Source organism: Grus americana, chromosome 2, assembly GCF_028858705.1.
Source record: "Grus americana isolate bGruAme1 chromosome 2, bGruAme1.mat, whole genome shotgun sequence".
NCBI lineage: Eukaryota > Metazoa > Chordata > Aves > Gruiformes > Gruidae > Grus > Grus americana.
Genome location: NC_072853.1, coordinates 153,326,263 through 153,343,533, shown reverse-complemented (window position 1 = coordinate 153,343,533; position 17,271 = coordinate 153,326,263). Strand labels below are relative to the sequence as shown.

General features: G+C 40.6%; 1 protein-coding gene across 4 annotated transcripts in view; it reads left to right on the top strand.

Moving 5' to 3' along the window:
* NRP1 (neuropilin 1) overlaps positions 1 to 17,271 on the top strand; it is a 114,183-nt gene that overhangs the window by 33,907 nt on the left and 63,005 nt on the right. For all 4 annotated transcript variants that reach the window (XM_054818693.1, XM_054818692.1, XM_054818691.1 and 1 more), the window contains exon 4: positions 12,655 to 12,836. In XM_054818693.1, the coding sequence (XP_054674668.1) occupies positions 12,655 to 12,836 (182 nt within the window). The remainder of the gene's footprint in view (positions 1 to 12,654; positions 12,837 to 17,271) is intronic.

Sequence of the window (17,271 nt, the reverse complement as noted above, 5' to 3'; positions counted from 1 at the left end):
TTTGGGATTCCTCCAACTACAGACCCTCCCCCTGCCAGGTACCAACTGTTTTATTCAGAGTAGGGGATGAACACAGCGCATGCATCATCTGGCTCAAAGCTGGGTGTGACGCTGGGTATCTTAGCACCGAGAGAACAAAACTGCAGGTTTCCCTTCCGTCAACACGCTACAAGGTGACAGTGTCTGGCCGTACCGCTGGCGGAGGGCGGATGGCCCCAGAAGCAGACCGTGCAACCTGCCGTGCACCCCGGGAGCTGCACCACCTCCCACACAGCACGGGGAGGGTTTGCAACAGGAGGATGGAGACTACGCTGCCAAAAGGAGTCCCTGATTCCTTCTGTGCAGGCCAGACATCTCTGTGAGCCAGCTCAGAGGGCTCGAAGCGAGGAAAGGGATGGGGCATTATCTCATTTCCTTCCCAGACTTCCTACTACTGTTTTGGGCAATTTATACCTTTAAGAATGCATAAGGCAAACAAACCTTGTTCTCCCTAGTGTGCGAAAGCCTGTCTTTTGCATTATTAAACCGCAAAGGAAAGCACGGCGTTATCTCGCTCAGATGCTCTGCACGTACGAGAGAATCCGGCCCAAACACATTTCACGGCTTGTCTGTCTGGGTTAGTGTGCTGCTGGCCGTGAGTGAAGGAGAGGAAAGAATCAATGCTTAATACCACAGAGTCTCATACAGATTGTTCTTGTATGCTTATCATTACTAAGTAGACAAACAAAAATAAAAGCATTAATAGATACCTGACTAGAAGTGTAAATGAAACAAAAGCCATCGAATCGGGATTTTATCCATTTAATTGCAGAGTAGGTGTTTTCATCAGCCATGTAATGGTTTATTGCCTTTCAAGGCTTATTTATTGTAATTGATTAATGAAGACTTAGAGCACCACTCTCTTATGGGTAACAAAAGGAAAGAAGTTGCAACACCATTTATGTTTGCAATTCATTGAGTTACTACAGGTCCCCTCGATATATCAGGTAATACATTATTATAGCTCCATGTCACACTGTCCATTTCCCTGAGTAGAAAGCAAGGACAGAAGCCTGCCCGATGAAATGCAGAAGACAAATCATATCATTATCCCATGCTTTCTTGGACGCAGTAACAGCCTTTTCCTGAAGACTATGTTTTTCTGGATTACAGCTGTCGAAGCAGCCAGGACAAGGGTGGGAGAGAGTGGTTCTAGAAGAACATTACTGCTGACACCTCAAAACCAGCAATTTATGTGTGAGTGTGTTAATCCTGACTTAGGTTTCACACTGCCCTGATTCCAAAGGCAGGGGTCATCTCACAGCCATGCGGCTCCAAACAAGATTTAGCCTTCACCGAGTATAGGTCCAAATGCTCAGTAGACTTAAGAGAGTCTATCTCAAGATGTTGCATTGATGAGGGAGGAAAAGGAAGTGGAAAGAAGATAAACTCGGTCCCATCTAATGAATACTTCCTTGACATTTGTGCAGCTCCTGCTGGGGATTTGAGCTGGCACGTACGTATGCTGTGTGGTCCCAATTACTGAAGCCCACGAGCTGTGTATGTGTGTGTATGCGCATTACTCTGCTTGCTTTCACAAGTAAGTATTTAGAAGAAATACAGAAGAAAACTATACAAAATTCTTTAGCAGACACTTGTCAATTCTGGCAGGTTTTCAACTTAGTTTTCCATTTTAAAATAGCGTAGGCCGATGCACCTCTGATGCAGCTCCAGTAAACTCTGTAAATTTGTACCAGGGATGATGCTGATCTGCTGTGCATATTTTCCTTCCTGTAAGTCATTATCACATGCTTCTCTTTCTAAGAAAGACATTTTTATGAGAGGTGGATCACTGGGGTGGGTTTTTTTGTATGGCTGGTTTGCCCCATGCTCCCGCTGTAACAATGCAGTTTCACTAGGCGCTGGGTCATATGGCTGACCTCAGCTAACAAGCTGTTCCTGTTTTTAGGCTACTGGGAATGTTTATTGGCAACTGTTTTCCTCCATTCTAAACACATAGTTATTTCTCAAGACCCATATAAATCGTAAGGGCACAAAACTCATAAAAAATGTGACATTCTCTCTGATACGGGATACAAATGAACTAACTTCAGGCTTAGCAGCTTTAAACATCTATGGTATATTTTATCATAATATAAATACATTCATTGAAGTTATATATACTTTTTAGTTCAATGATACATGCAATAAAATGGTAATAAAATTGCTCAATGGGACGAACTTTTATATACTGATGTTTCAAATTGGTACAGTTTAACTGTGAGCTCTATTACAAAAATGTACTGTAACTCTGTATGAAACTGAGTTTAAGAGAAATAGCGATCTGTTTGCAATAAATGTTAAGTATTCATGTACTTTATAAGAAAATGATGCTGAGGATGCTATTGAATTTCCTAATGTAGATTACAAGAGCAGAAACTCATGGAGAGGTCTGTACTAACATGTTGTAATGACACACCGGTGTGTGCCAAACCCAACACCTGTAAGGAAACACACTAAGTTATCAGTAGAAGTATTTTTCATAATGTCTGTACTGAAATTGGACAACAAATTAATGGAAAAGGATTGGTAGCAATTACTATAGTTAAATTTGCACAGAGGTTTCCGCTCTGCTTCCCTGTTCTCATTTGCTTTTGTTGTTTTGAAATGAACATCTTCCAGGCTGAAAATTTCCCAGGCTGATCCTCTGCTTGAGAATGAACTTTGGAAAGAGACGGCTAAAATTATTCAGATCTGGTTTTGTACATATAAAAATATAGACACAGACACACACACACATACGTGCATACACGTGTCCCCGTTGCAAAACAGAAGAAAAGGAACCGTGAGACTTTTTCAGGCAGCTCTTCAACCGCACTTACTAAGCTCAGAGGCTGAAATTTGAAAGCACCATCCATGAGTAAATGTTCCTTGCACTGCTCTTGTGAAATATCATTTAGATTTCACAAAGCCAGGACTTCTTTCAAGTTGCCGGCTATGCGTATTACTCATGCTGCTTAAGGGTTGTTTGTTAAAATGGCAATGTACACAACGAAATGATTTTGTGCTGAGATAACGGCCCGACAGGAAACATGCAAACCTTGGAAGGGGGTTGATCTCTGAACAACAAATGCTTTTTATTCAGTTTTGTGCACCTCCTGTGCCAGAGAGCGCTCCTAGATCCCATGGCCAGACACTTTGTCTTTCCAAGTTTGTATTACATGAAAGAAGGAGAGATGGTTTTCATCTTTAACTGTTACAACAGACTGCCAAAGGTCTTCTCAGCATTATGAGAATATTTAGCTACTAATGCCACACATTGCACACACTTTGGGACTCCATTTTCAATCCAGAAAAGCCTTGAAAGTTTTGACCTCCTTTATGTAGTTCAAACTCTTTTTTCCTCAGTGATAGCTTAAGACAGTCTGCCCCCCACCTCCCCCCTTAAAAACCCATAGGAAAAGCTGCACTACAGGTACATGATTAAACACTGGCAAGTCAAAAGTTTCAAAAACAAAGCTGTATTTTTTCTGGTAACTCCACTTGTTTGTACCTATGCCTAGTTGTGTGGCTATATACAGGTTTTAGACACAGTCTCAGCAAAAGCCAATCGACTCATTTACATGTGTCACACTTTCAGGCAAAGACGACCCATAGCAATACATTTATATCAATACAGACGGGGTATGTGAAGACACTAATCTCACAGTGGACTTTTCACTTGGCCAACAGTCTGCCCAAAGGGAATGTGGTGCAGAAATCAGAACAAAGGGAACAACATTGAGAAATATTGAGTTCCAAGTGCCTAACGCTGCATCCTTAATACTCTCTTAATATAGTTCCTAACTGGAAATAAATGAAAATACCCATCATTTTACTGTGTTTACAGAGCTTCAGGACATGGTTGCCATGGAGGAAAATTGCCATAACTTGTGTTCTAAAGCTGATACGTATTTCTGCAATTTCCTTTCTCCTTTAGCCTCTTTTAGTTTCATTAATTATGGGTGTTGCTCAGAGAGGTTGTAGACAGCCCACAAGGGACAAATATTTGAGTTTCAAAAGCATGGAACTTATTTTATGTTTTGAACTTTCACAGTTTCTGTGAAAAGCTAACATCTACCTAATACTTTTAAAAGTCAAGTTCCTAAGGTTATGATTAATAGACCACATAGATCCCAATAGGATAATTACAAATTAATCAGCAGTTCAAAACTCCCAAATGGAGTACTATAAGGTTGCCATCACTTTAAAGCATTCCTTTTCTATTTTCATGGAAAGAGAAAGAAATTGCAAACGATTCTGATCTCCGTTTGATACAACTCTTTCTCTGCTCTTTAGGCATTCGAGGAAGAAAACCTGAAGCTTCTATAACTTACCAATTAAGCAGGCTTTTTAGTGAATTCAGCAGTACATGCTAACAGCACTAATCCAACCACAAATCATTATACTAGTTAGGCACATGAAAACAATGTTTAATGGATATAGAGGTGTACAGATAGTGCTTGACTCCTTGCAGCAGTGTGAGTGTGTATATACGCATGAGTCTCTGTATGCAAGTAATTTAGTCTAGTTGTCCTACAGAAAGCACACAAATGTATTTGTGAGGCTGTGTGAGACTCTGCAGCCCATTCTTCCACTCATTCTATGGCTTAAGAAAACTTCCAAGTTTTCAGCCTCAGTTAAGAAGCTTTATTTGAAACCCATAAAAGCTGTTAGGAATCTTTCCATTATTTCAGGAGCAGCTAGACTGGGGTCTTATATTTAAAACACGGTATCTGGCTATCTAGGCTTTGTTCCTTGCTGTTTGCAAAATTTCTGGGAGACTGTTGGCACTCAGTCTCTCTCTTCTGTCTCCACATATGTAAAATGAGAATGACAACTTTACCTCAGAGGAATGTTGCAAAGCTTCATTTATAAACAGATTGGCATACTTGGATGAAGTTGCCTAACTAACGAGAAGTTTTCTGATTGATGGGCGTCTCTTGGGAGGTCATAAAAACAAAAACAAAACTGTATAATTGAGGTTTTGGAAATATTTTTTTTTTGGCTTACAAGAACCTACTCTTATGCAAGATGATTGCTTGCGCCCTCTTTTTTTCTCTCTCTTATCACCTACAATATCTTTCCATATCTAACCATGTCAAATTAGTGGCTAAGTACCAAACCAAGCCAAGGCATAACCCTCATACCTGAAACGTCCGTATGAAAGAATGTAAAGCTTGAGATATAGTGAGTAACAAGAAAATTACTTTTTAAAAAAATTTTTTTCCAGTTTCTTAAGCCCTTAGCTGGCTCGATGTAGATAAAGTAACTATGAAACAACCAGTAAAAACTAGACTGCATTTTACATTGTGAAGAACACCGGAAAGTTGGCAAGAGTTAAGATTTTGCAGTGAAATAGGGAGGTGAACAAGTTGTAAATGACTCTAATATCTTCCAGATGGCATATTTTACTTGGGAACTGATTTTAGAGTAATTAGAGGCATGTGAATTTCCTATAAATACTAAACTTCACCAGTTTGACACTAGAAAGCTCCTTAGTCTCTGAAGTCTTTAAACTGCTAAGTGTTTCTTTTTCCACCACTTAAAGTGGAAGTCATGGATTTGTAAATTTGTCTTATTTGACAGACAGAAACCTTTTCCATGAAAAGATAGCATTTTGCTATGCCAGAAAGTTATGAACTGAAGTTCCTCGCTGAAGAGGTTTAAAATTGAATGTTTCTTCCCAGAAGAGGTTTTCATTTTTATATACTGGGATCATTATATTATAATTTATTACAGTATATGGCAAGCAGTGAAATCAATGGAGTTTGCCCTAACTTCAAGATCAAGTCTTTTCATTGGTAAAATGCTTTTTGCAGATAGATATGCTGAAGACCTTAGCAGATGAATTTTGCTTTTACATCCCCTAGGACAGTGCAATGCTAATACGGCAAAACCTGGTCCACAGCCGCTGATTCTTCTTCATTTTCTTCATGACGTTGTTACATTTATTCCCAGAGTGAATCCTGGAGTTCGCATTTCTGTTGGAAGAATTTTCCAGGTTTTATTTGGTGTTGATAGAATAGAACTAAGTAAATACAAGGTAAAATATTCTGTCACCACTTGCACCCTCTTTAGCCATATATCAATGTAAACTGGCTTAGATCCATTGACATAAAGGGGCTAATCTCATTTGCAGCAGCTAAAGATCTGTCTACTGTTCTCAGTGGAGCTGTATAGATAAAAGTGCAGATAAAATCTTGCTTATTTAGTTCAGATCTCCAGTTCTGCCAGTCCCAGGTATTCAAAAGGCATGAGCCAAACAATGAGAAACATGTGATAAGATGAGGGATGATCAGATTTTAAAATAGTAATGATTATTTTTTTTACTTCTGGGTTTTGAACTTCTATTGCTTAAGGTATGCTCTATTTCAAATTCCTCTGTTCTGCAGAGAATTAAAAGCTTAGTTTTAAAATGAAAGGGAAAATCCCAAAGCATAAGATGATTCCAAAAACCAGTGTAATAACAAAACTGTTGCTAACATGCATCACAATCAAACCATTACAGTGGGTAACTGTAGATCTTCATCAATGTCTTTGTTACATCTTTTCTCTTTTTCACTACAGCATTGTCTTGTACTAAAATAGACCCTCACTAGTTCATTCTTAATGGAGACCCAATGTCAGCTAATGGCATTAGTAAATTACTGAACAGTGGCCAAATCCCAATGGCCTTATTCCCAGAAATCTCTTAGGTTGACAGGACCTTTGTATGAGTAACTTCAGTGAATTTTGGCCCTGGGTGAAGACCATAAAAACACCAGCTCACAAAAGACCAACGGAAACAAAGGCCCCCCAGCCTGACGGAGATTTCAGTAAATTACAAATTGTTAATCAATTGCAAATTGTGTATTTAAATATCCAGCACTTTAGAGAACTGTGGGATTCAGATGATATGTTGTGTCCCTTAAGAGGCTTCATTCGCACCATGAATCCAGTAGAAGCAAAACCAGTTTAAAAGCCTCCTGCCACGGGCACTCGCTCCCGCCTCCCCCTTTCTCACCGAGTTTGCACTGCCTGGCTGGTGCCGATTCAGCTGTATGCGTGTCCGCACGCACAGAAATGATCTGTTGGGCTTTGTAATACATTTGGGAAAGAAAGAAGGAGGGAAAGGGACGGAGGGAAGAAGGAAGGAAGGAAGGAAGGAAGGAAGGAAGGAAGGAAGGAAGGAAGGAAGGAAGGAAGGAAGGAAGGAAGGAAGGAAGGAAGTCCAAAGACATATCCACACCAACAGTTGAGTTGAGTTGGCGGGATTCAGAAAGACTTCTCTGGTCTCTGGTGGTGTGTGATGGGAATGAGCAGGCAGGCAGGAATGCACCATGCAGGACACCATGGCACCAGACACACTGGGAAGGGGCTAAAAAAGAAAAAAAAACCCTGCAGTTCCCTACAGTTCCCATGCGTCCCAATGCCCAATGCTCCGGGAGTACCCATGCCCTGCTTAGGCCTGGTGTCTGACTGCAGACACAGCGGTCACCCAGGATGCTTCAAGGGCCATGTGCTTTCACCTCCATCAAGGTGTGTGTTGAGGCCCATGTGTGAGGAGTTATATCTCCTCCATGCAGGTACCTGCTCTGAGCTGCCCGGGGAGGCTGACTTGTCTCCAGAGGGAGGTGGCACCCTCCACCACCCATTAGACAGGTCACCTTGCTGGGGTGGGGCACAGGAGGTCCCAGAAAGCAGTCAGGCTGCACAGAGGCTGGGATGGAGAGCATCCCAACAGGCGCTGAGGTTACAGGCAGAAAACCAGCTCATTTGGGGCTGTGCTTAATTTTTTATTTTTAACAGCATGTACTTCTTTTTCTTGTTGCTAATAAACTGGGATTAAGGTTAGTGTCCCTCGAGTGCCTGCAGTTCTTAAGCTTTTAGCTCTGGGATACAGATTGCCTTGTGCCACAAGCACTGCAGTAAATCCCACACCACTAACCCTGAGTTACTAATGGGGCACAAATCCATAGTGCAGAACAACTCGAAACTCTTTATTTAGATTTCCTCTTGCAATGCCTTCTGTTCAGCTAAAATGGAGCCTTGCTAGGAATAATAATAAAAAATCTTTATAAAATAAAGGCAAAAGATAGATACATACTAAGAAGCAAATTCTCAGAAACACCATCTGACCATGGTGGATCATTCATGTTAGGGAGAGATTTAGCAGCTTGGTGGTAGTGGAATCAGAGTGATAAAAGAAAAGAGAGGTGGAAAATATTTTCATTCTAACAGGTGAATAACCAAAATACTCATAACCACCCTATAGATGCATATCATAGTAGGCTGGAGAAAAATATGGCATATTCAGATGTAAATTATAGTTGTATGCGCTTCACTGATCGTTTCATAAGGCAAAATGGCAGATATTTAGATTTCAGCTGAGTTCTGCATATGCCTTGGGAAGGAATTTTTTTAGGCAAAAGGCATAAGATCTCACTGCCCTAATAACAGGAAAATGTGGAGAAGCGGAGCGTAGCTTGGCAGAGTGGCTGGCTTTGGCAGCAGGCAGAGCTTTCCAGCACTTTCACTTCACTTTCTGCAGTACAAGGTGCTATGGTGCACTTCAGGGGTCGCCAGCACGTTCAGAACTGAAACCAGACGCAAGCACTGTTATCACCTACTAGAGACTGGAAATAGAAAAATCACCAAAATTTGTATTCTGCAGCTGTTTACGTTTTTCATTGCCCAGTGCTCATTTTATAGGTATTGCTTGGCCTTTTCCTCAAACCCATAACTTAAACTTTCCAAAAAAAGAGCAAGTTTTTTGCAATTCCTTCAAGAATTTGTAGAGGAATTCTAGATTCCTTCATGTTTCCAATGGGAATCTGTCCCAGACATTGTTTTACTGAACCATGAAATCAGGACCATCTAGCAATAGCATGTTCAGGCACTGGCTGGGAGGAGCGGGGGCAGTGTGTGAGCTCTGCAGTGCGTTCCAGCACGCTCCCACCCGAGAGCAACGCACGGTCCTTGCACACCACAGAGGGTGCAAACAGAAAGCAAACAAAAATGGGATATCCTGAAAGACCCAGACAAGCAAAAAGGGAATGCTGTTTGCATCATGGCATAGTGGCTCCATGAACACGTCCACTGATTACCCCCCTCTTCTGGGCAGGCATCTCCAATTTTGGCACATGAACTCGTGCTCTAGTCTTTGACCTGAAACTACACGCAATGGTTAGCACCATGTTTATATTTACATCTCTGTGCCATAAACCCTAAAGGACTATAACATTACAAGAAATATTTGCCACACCATTGGCAGCAGTAACTGAGCGAAGAATTGCCAAGTGGGAAATCCAAATTTGCAAACTCAGTATTCTGGGCTGCGCGCCAAGACTGGTCGCTGTGGAGGTGACACATCCAGTCTCCTCACAGGGATGCCAATGTGCCAACTGCATCCCTGGCACAGCATCTTCTCCTGACAAACTTATGGAGAAGAACTGCTACCAAGTCCAGAGGGAGATGCAAGCTGCTTTCTGAGCTTCCTTGGCAGCAACTCCAGTTTCAAGTTGTGACTGTACTTTCTCCTATTTACAAGAACAGTTGTTTGTGATACACAGTGGTCTCTGGTAGGATTTTGAAAAGTGCAAAAGTGACAGCAGGACATTGATTCCACGTATAAACTAGTAAAATCCAGATTAATTTAATTTCCATAAGAACAAAAATAATATAAATACTCAAATACAGCAGCCCAGATATCAGATGTTGCCACCAGTGTGGGAGAATCCAAATCCATTTTTTAGCTGCCAAGTGAAAGATACGAACGTTAGAATATGAAGCTTGTAGGGCTGATCTCTAAAGTTTCCCCTTTTCAAATTGTACTTCGAACCTATTGTGTTACAGCTAAACTTCCTTTCTGTTTGTCAGTAATTTTTCAAAGCAAAAGAAAAAAATTGAAATATCCTCCAGTCTTCCACAGGGCTACATGACCTATAACTTGCAAAATGCATTAGAAGACAGCCTTTTAGTAACCAAATCGTGTCATTTACAATTGCACAGCAGCCAGAAAGAGCATCATAAATTACAATTCTGTCACTATACGGGACAATGGAAAGGTGTGGGCAGGCTATCGCTATAAAGGAGAAAATCTAGGAGAGTGATAGAATTTAATTTGAAAATTTTTTGCCAAATTTACTTCATATAATAGCAAAATTGGTACCTACAGGTTAATTATTTTGTTGGCTGTATACAAAAGACTGAGTAAGACTATAGAAGATTGTTTGGGTTTAAGGTGTAGCAGAATAAAAATACTGAATTCAAACCTTTAGGGTTTTGGAGGGTTTTTTTCTTTATGCATGAATTAAAGAAAGTATGTAAAAAAATTAATTAAATTTTTTTCAAATCATTTAATAATTCAGAAATAGGGTTCTTCTTGGTATTCATTTGAAAAATTGTCTACTGTTGAGGCTTGAGCAGTGAACGGTGCCTGGGAAACTGGTGAAATAATGTCATCATGGAGAGAAGAGCAAAGACTGTCACTCAGATGCTGTGGTTTTATGTGGTTACTCTTTCTCTTTAATGGGCAGTTAATTATTTGGAGAAAGGTTGTCTTGTTACAAATTCTCAACATTAATTTTTTCCCTAAAGTATAAAATCTAGCAGCCTGCATTCCTGAGTACTTCCAATAGGTTTTGCAGGGAACCTAGAGCTGGTATTCTTAAGAATATTTCTAAAGGGGAAAAAAAAAAACCCAAACCAACAAAGAAAACCAGTTCTGAGGTCTTTTTACAACTCTCCTCCCAAATTTCAAATCCTTTTATACATATATCATAAAGAAATTCTAGAAAGAGGAGAAGTCTAATTTAAAAAGAACGCAGGCTACTTAAAGTATCTGTAAAATTATCTCAGAAATTAACATTTCCGCTTTGTATTTCCACCAAAATGGGACAGTGAAGCTAACTAGCTGAGCAATTGCTACTAGAAAAATCAAATACATAAGAGGAAATGCAGTTAACACAATATTTCACATATGTTAATGCTTACAGTTCCATCAGTGTCAGCTTTATTTTCTACTTGATATACACCAAAGCTGGCACACAATTTTAACTGATGAGGTAATGTCATTTTCAATTTAAGGAGCCTTAAGCTGTCCACTTTAACTAGTGATATCATCTTTGCAGTTGTCTCACGGGGCTTCATGTAAACATAAGTAATGTGCCCTGGACGGTTTGGAGCAGAGTTGTTAAAAATGACATTGGTCATCATGATGACATTTTTTTTCCTTTGATCTCTTTAAAAATGTCAGACACACTTTATTGTCCTGTCATTTTTAGCTCTTCCTTGTATATTAATACGCTCGGAACATTTCAGTGAACATAACGGTAGAATAAAGGTCTAAACAAATTAATGGCAGCATTTTAATGTCAGTCATAGTAGGATAATGAAAAGTAAATGAGATTGTCTGGCTAACAGCAACTTGTTAAATAAAGCGGCGGCACGGCTGAGACACAAAGAGGCAGGGGCAGAGAAAAGCCTTTCACCGCCGTCCGAAAGAAGCCCGGAGCACAGCCCAGGCTCCAAATGCCACCACCTTTTAGGAAAAGATTAAACTGATTCTACAAATTGTGTCTGCTCCTCCTTCCCGTCCGGGGTCGAGTGAAATCATCTGCTAATAAAACTTAAAACCAGACCTGTCTCCGCACCTGCAGCCTCTGCCTCCGCGTGACTTTTAATCTCATTTGTATTCTCTCGGCTGGCTCAGTGCACCGAGCTGCCGGGCTCTCCTCAGCCCCCTGAAACCAAACCCGTCAGACCGGGCGCTACGTATCAGCATCTCTGGTCATGGGGCTGAGGAACCCGACGCGACTGCTGCTCCCGGGCAAACTTTTACCACCAATCTTTATTGCATACTATATACCTTCTCTTATCAAGTCCTCAGGAATCAAGCAAGTAACCAGGGGAGGATTTAGCCCAGCCTGTTCAGTAATCACACGCTGTACGAGTATGAATATTGTAACGTGCCCTTCTTGATTCAAATACCTAAGCAAAAACGATTTGTAATGAAACAAGTTTTGTCTGAGAAAAGCCAAGTGCTGTGACTGATGCGTGAATTTTGTGATTTGCTCCAAATTATTTGTCCAGCTAACAAGGAAAATAACGGATTTTTCTACCACTGATGTGAAACATGGTGGAGTTTTGAACAAAATCTAATGTTTAGGGATTTATTTATTATTCTGAGGACATATGTTTGGAGGACAGCATATGGAAATCAAAGTATTGTTCATAAAGAGCTCCAGCCAAAAAGACATTTTTGAATTCATAACAGAACTTCACAGTTTGAAAAGAATGCTATGCATTATGTATTGATAACAACACTACACAGACAAAGGAACACAATTTAATAATACAGAATTGTGCTCATGAGATTTCCTTTTTTTTTGTTAATTGGTTACTTTAGCTGACATTGTCTGCAAGCATAATGGACACCATTCTTCCTAATAGTTCCATGTTGCCAGATGATGTCTACAGACATAATGTAGTCCATTTTAATTATTTCATTTTGCTTACATCTTTCAGCATAATGCATTTTCCAAGCAAGCTAGCATTTTTCTTGATTATCTATGTTGTGTTATGGTTTCTAAATTAATTAGGTTTCCTTCTTTCCTGGAAGTTAAAAGTTTCTTCCTTCCATTTATCTACCAGGTATGATTATGTTGAAGTGATTGATGGAGATAATGCTGAAGGACGCTTATGGGGAAAGTACTGTGGAAAAATTGCTCCCCCTCCTTTAGTGTCTTCGGGACCGTATCTTTTTATTAAATTTGTTTCCGACTATGAGACACACGGAGCAGGATTTTCTATCCGTTACGAAGTTTTCAAAAGAGGTGAGAAACAATTCATTGTTATATAGCTTATAACCTGTGATTTTTGCTTTCATCAAAAAATGCACCATAATTCTTTGGGATGTGGGGAATACAAGAAAATGCTTGAAAGATAAAATTGAATTACCCTTGTCGTTCCAAGGTGGGGCATGTATTCCATGGGTGTAAATCATTATGAATCCAATGGGTCAGCTGCATCTGAGGGTTGACTCCTTTGGGTGTAATGTGATAGTCTTCATCAGCTGTTTGGTTCAACCTTTTTAAAACCATTAGCTTTCTTCCTTCTTTTTTTCTTCTTTTTTTTTTTTTTTTGGGGGGGGGAGGTGATAATAATTGCTGTATGATTTACAATGTCACTGCCTTAACAGCACTGTAATCTTCTGAGTCCCTGACTTATTTTGGTTAGTGTTTTGCTCTGCATTCCCAAGAGATGGCTGTGGGCTTGGAAAGGACCAGAATACACATGGGCAGCAGATGATGTTGCTGTTGCTTTCACAAATTGTGTTTGGGAGGTAAAGGAGAGGAGAAGCTCACAGTGTTCACAGGCATGACCTGCTGGATGCTTGTGCCAGGAGTTCAGTGCTGGTGAGCACAGATAGCTGTATGGGGCACAGAGAAAGCCTACAGAAACAAACAGTCCAGGATTAACCAGACCTATAGACAGTCCCTCTTTGATAATTCTCTTTCTGAGTCAATAGCTAGAAGGGGGTTAAGATCTTTTTATTTTGGCATACACCTTCCCTATAGCTGGATGAATTCACATGTTCCATGCCTGGAGAATAGAGGACCAAAACTCATAATATACAGAAAGACAATAAGCTTAGCTTTACAGAAAAAAACACTGACTTCAACATCTATGTTTAGGGTCACATTCACAAAAGCAGCTCAAAACTCCAAATTTCCAGTCCACACCACTCCTAGACAGTGCCCCATTTTCAGAACCAGTTCAAGTCCCTTTTACGCACCTAAACCAGAGCCAGGTTTTCAGCTGCGTTCAGTACACGCGCTTGGTGGCAGCTGTACTGTTAACGAGGAGAAGCACAGTAGTGAAGTCTCTTTTCTATCGCATGCTATTGCTGCTCTGCACAGTGCTAATTGGGGCCACAGACCTCTTGTTCACCATCTTCCCTGTCTGTAAATCCACTCTTGGCTCCCAGAAATTCTTGTGGTGACCTTTGGGGTCACATTTTTTGAAAGAACTCAGCATCCAAATGACACCAAGCTTTCCTGAAAAAATATCTCTATTTATTTTGGTGTCTTTAGGAGGCTAAACTCTTGAAACTGTGTCCTGAAGTTTCTCAGTGCTTATATATACAGTACCATCTTTTGTAAAGAACAAGGCTGAAACACAAGAACAAGTGAAAGAATGACCTGTGAAACAAGCTATTTTGGCAATGGAGTGTTTTCAAGGGAAAAAAAAAAAAAAAAGAGCTTTTATTTATTTCCTAATAGTGTAGTGGCAACTCAGAGCTCTGACAGGAATGTTGTGTTTATTTCCTTGTGTGGTCATTTACATCTCTCAGTGATACACATTAACCATGTTAAGATGGCATTATGAATGTGATTTTACACACACAGAAGTCAGGAAACTCAAAATTATGGCTCCCAGAGCAACTTTAACTCTAGTTCATTCCACATAAACTGTATATTAAGGCAGGAAAGTTATCACCAGGTACAGTGTTAGAAATGCTGTGTGTACACAAAGGATACAAGTTATAGTTGCTGTGGGAACACAGCCATTTTTAACTTTTGAGTTAATGCATATATGCTATTCCAAATTTACATTTTAATTTCTGTACTGAATAACGCTGACCAGTTTACCCTGTTATGCAAGTGAAGCTCAGTCGCTCATACCAGACCAATATGCTTCATTTTAGCATATTCACAACTTAACTCATCATTTCCCAGGTATGAGAAGCATTAAAATGATCCCAAGCCCAAGGTCCTGTGGTGGTGAGCTGAAGGCTGAGCTGCATTCCAGCACACAGTATATTTTTGCCCATTATTCCTGTGAAAGCATCTTTAGTTTTTGAAAAGAAAAACTGCATTACACTACCTGTGTCCTAAGCTGAATTCTAAACCTGATGCTTAAAATGCCACGCACCATGGAAATTGTAAGGAAAGACCAGCACATATAATGACCGTGATAAATGTAGTATGGGCTTTGAGAGTAGGAGCTGCTTTTACTTCTCAACCAGCTCCTTAACCAGAAAGACACAGAAGAAGTTGAATTCCAGACTAAAACATGAAACCCGTATTGCCCAACATTTAGCCCATCTGAAATGCTCATCATTTTGGCTCCATCAGCCAGCTTATCCTAGGATGGATAAGTAGCCTGTTCACTAGAAGAGGTTCTGCATAGTTCACATCCAATATTCCTAATGTCAGTTGACTAAATTTATGGTGTAAACTGAAAGAAAAGACAATGTCAGTCAAGAAGGCAAATGATTTTCTGGCTCAGTGACATCCATAGAAAGCAAGTGAAAATATCTCCAGTGTCATCTCTTTCTCTTTCTTTGCTCGCTCTTTTGCCTCCTCTCTCTCTTTCCTTCAGCTCATCTCTCTTCCTTTATTTCATACACACACACACACACACACGTAGCTTCTCCACCTCAGAAGTATCTATTCTGTCCGGTCTCTGCTAGAACCTTTTCTGCCAGTTTTCTGTGAACATCACCCCATGAAGTTCCTTGTAGCCTCAGTGTTGATTTAATTCCTGGAGTTCCTTCACAGTGTCAATAAAGGGTCAAAATCTGTGGAGGGCATTTTAGTGAGGCAGCTTTTCTGAAAACAGGTTTTGTTTCTTGCACCGGATTGGCTTGAACATGTTTAAAATAAAGCAAGCTGGTATTGAGATACCATGTGTGAGTGTAAGGAGCCTGACGATTGTGCACTCGCAGAGCCAGGATCTGGCTGTATTTAATAAAGCAATAATGACTCTGGCTTACATTTTATATTGCATCTTTTATTGGATTCCAAGAGGAGTACAGAGCACTTTATGCTATGAATGGCATAGCAAAGCTATTTTATCCTGAAACAGCAGCTACTGGTGGGAGTGAGGAGCAACAACCAGAATATAACCCTCCCATACATGACAAGGAGACAAGGGAATGACAGGGAGAGGAGAGAAATACCCAACTAATGTGTAAGGGGACGATTTAATTATAGGCAAAATGTCATTTCCCAAATTGGAATGGGTCAGGTTACATGAGCATTAATATCTACATCTTCCAAAATATGCCATGAAGTGCTCTGAATATTGATGTGATAGCTCAAGCATTTCCTATCAGTGTCTGTTGAAGGACAAAAATACCTGAACTGACTAAATTCATTCAGACCTCTCTCTTGCATGCTGAATTTAGCTGGGAGGTGGCCAAATCTGTGGGGGGTAATATGTTTGGCACATTCACAAGAAAACATTTTCTATGGTGAAATAAGAGTATTCATATATGCAACAAGCCAGACTGTTTTCCTTCAATGATCTGTGTTAAGCATTGGAAATCCTCTAAGGCTCCTGACTCCACTCTCAAGGGATGCTGGGCATCATCCTCGCACACACTCATCCTCCAGCACAACCTGTTGCAACCAAACTCTATCATCGCCCGTGTCCTGCCTATGCTCCATGTCCGAAGACCTTTATCTGAGTCATCCTACCCAAACCTCCCAGGTCAGCTGCTATCCACCGATGCCCCAAATCCTGTAAATCACTTTCCATTAAATTGGGAGTGTCAAAAGTCAGAGAGAGAGGGGTACCTGTGCTGACCCTGTGGGAGGATGTGTGGGCAGTGCCTGCGGCTGGCTCTGAGCACACCTGCAGATGTGGGATTCACAGAGAGGATTCCTGAGGGACCCAAATAAAGGAGAAATGCGATCTGTCAACAAGAGAGGGACTCCAGTTTTGTATTCACAAAGGCAAATCCACTGATCTGGCCTTTTATACCCTTACATCTTTACTGCCACTTCCCTGCTCCACCACGAGCAGTGTTTGGAGCATCCCATTATGCCATGGTGGGGACATCAGGGAAAGCTGGTGTGTCAACATTGACATTAGGTGACTTCTAGCAACGCTGCCTGTAATCACACAGTTTATCATGCCTGCACTAACAGCCACATTTTACTGGTGCACCTGTGTCAACACCACTCAGAATGAGTCACTCACCCTTGGTACATGTACGAATTACCTTTCACATTTAGTTTGTCAAGGAGGCATAGGTCACATCTGGCAGAGTTACTGAGTCAGTGCTCCAGGAATCTGAAACCACTACTCCCTCTACTGAATTCACTCACCCGCTTTCGTAAAAAATTCTATTTCACCAATAAAAGCCTGTCAGCTGTAAGATTTAAAGATTTGAGCTTGAAGGGGCTATAATTATTTCTCTAGGGCTCTGTCGAGATTTCTGCAGCTTACACTTTCATTGTTCCCACATGACTTTGTATT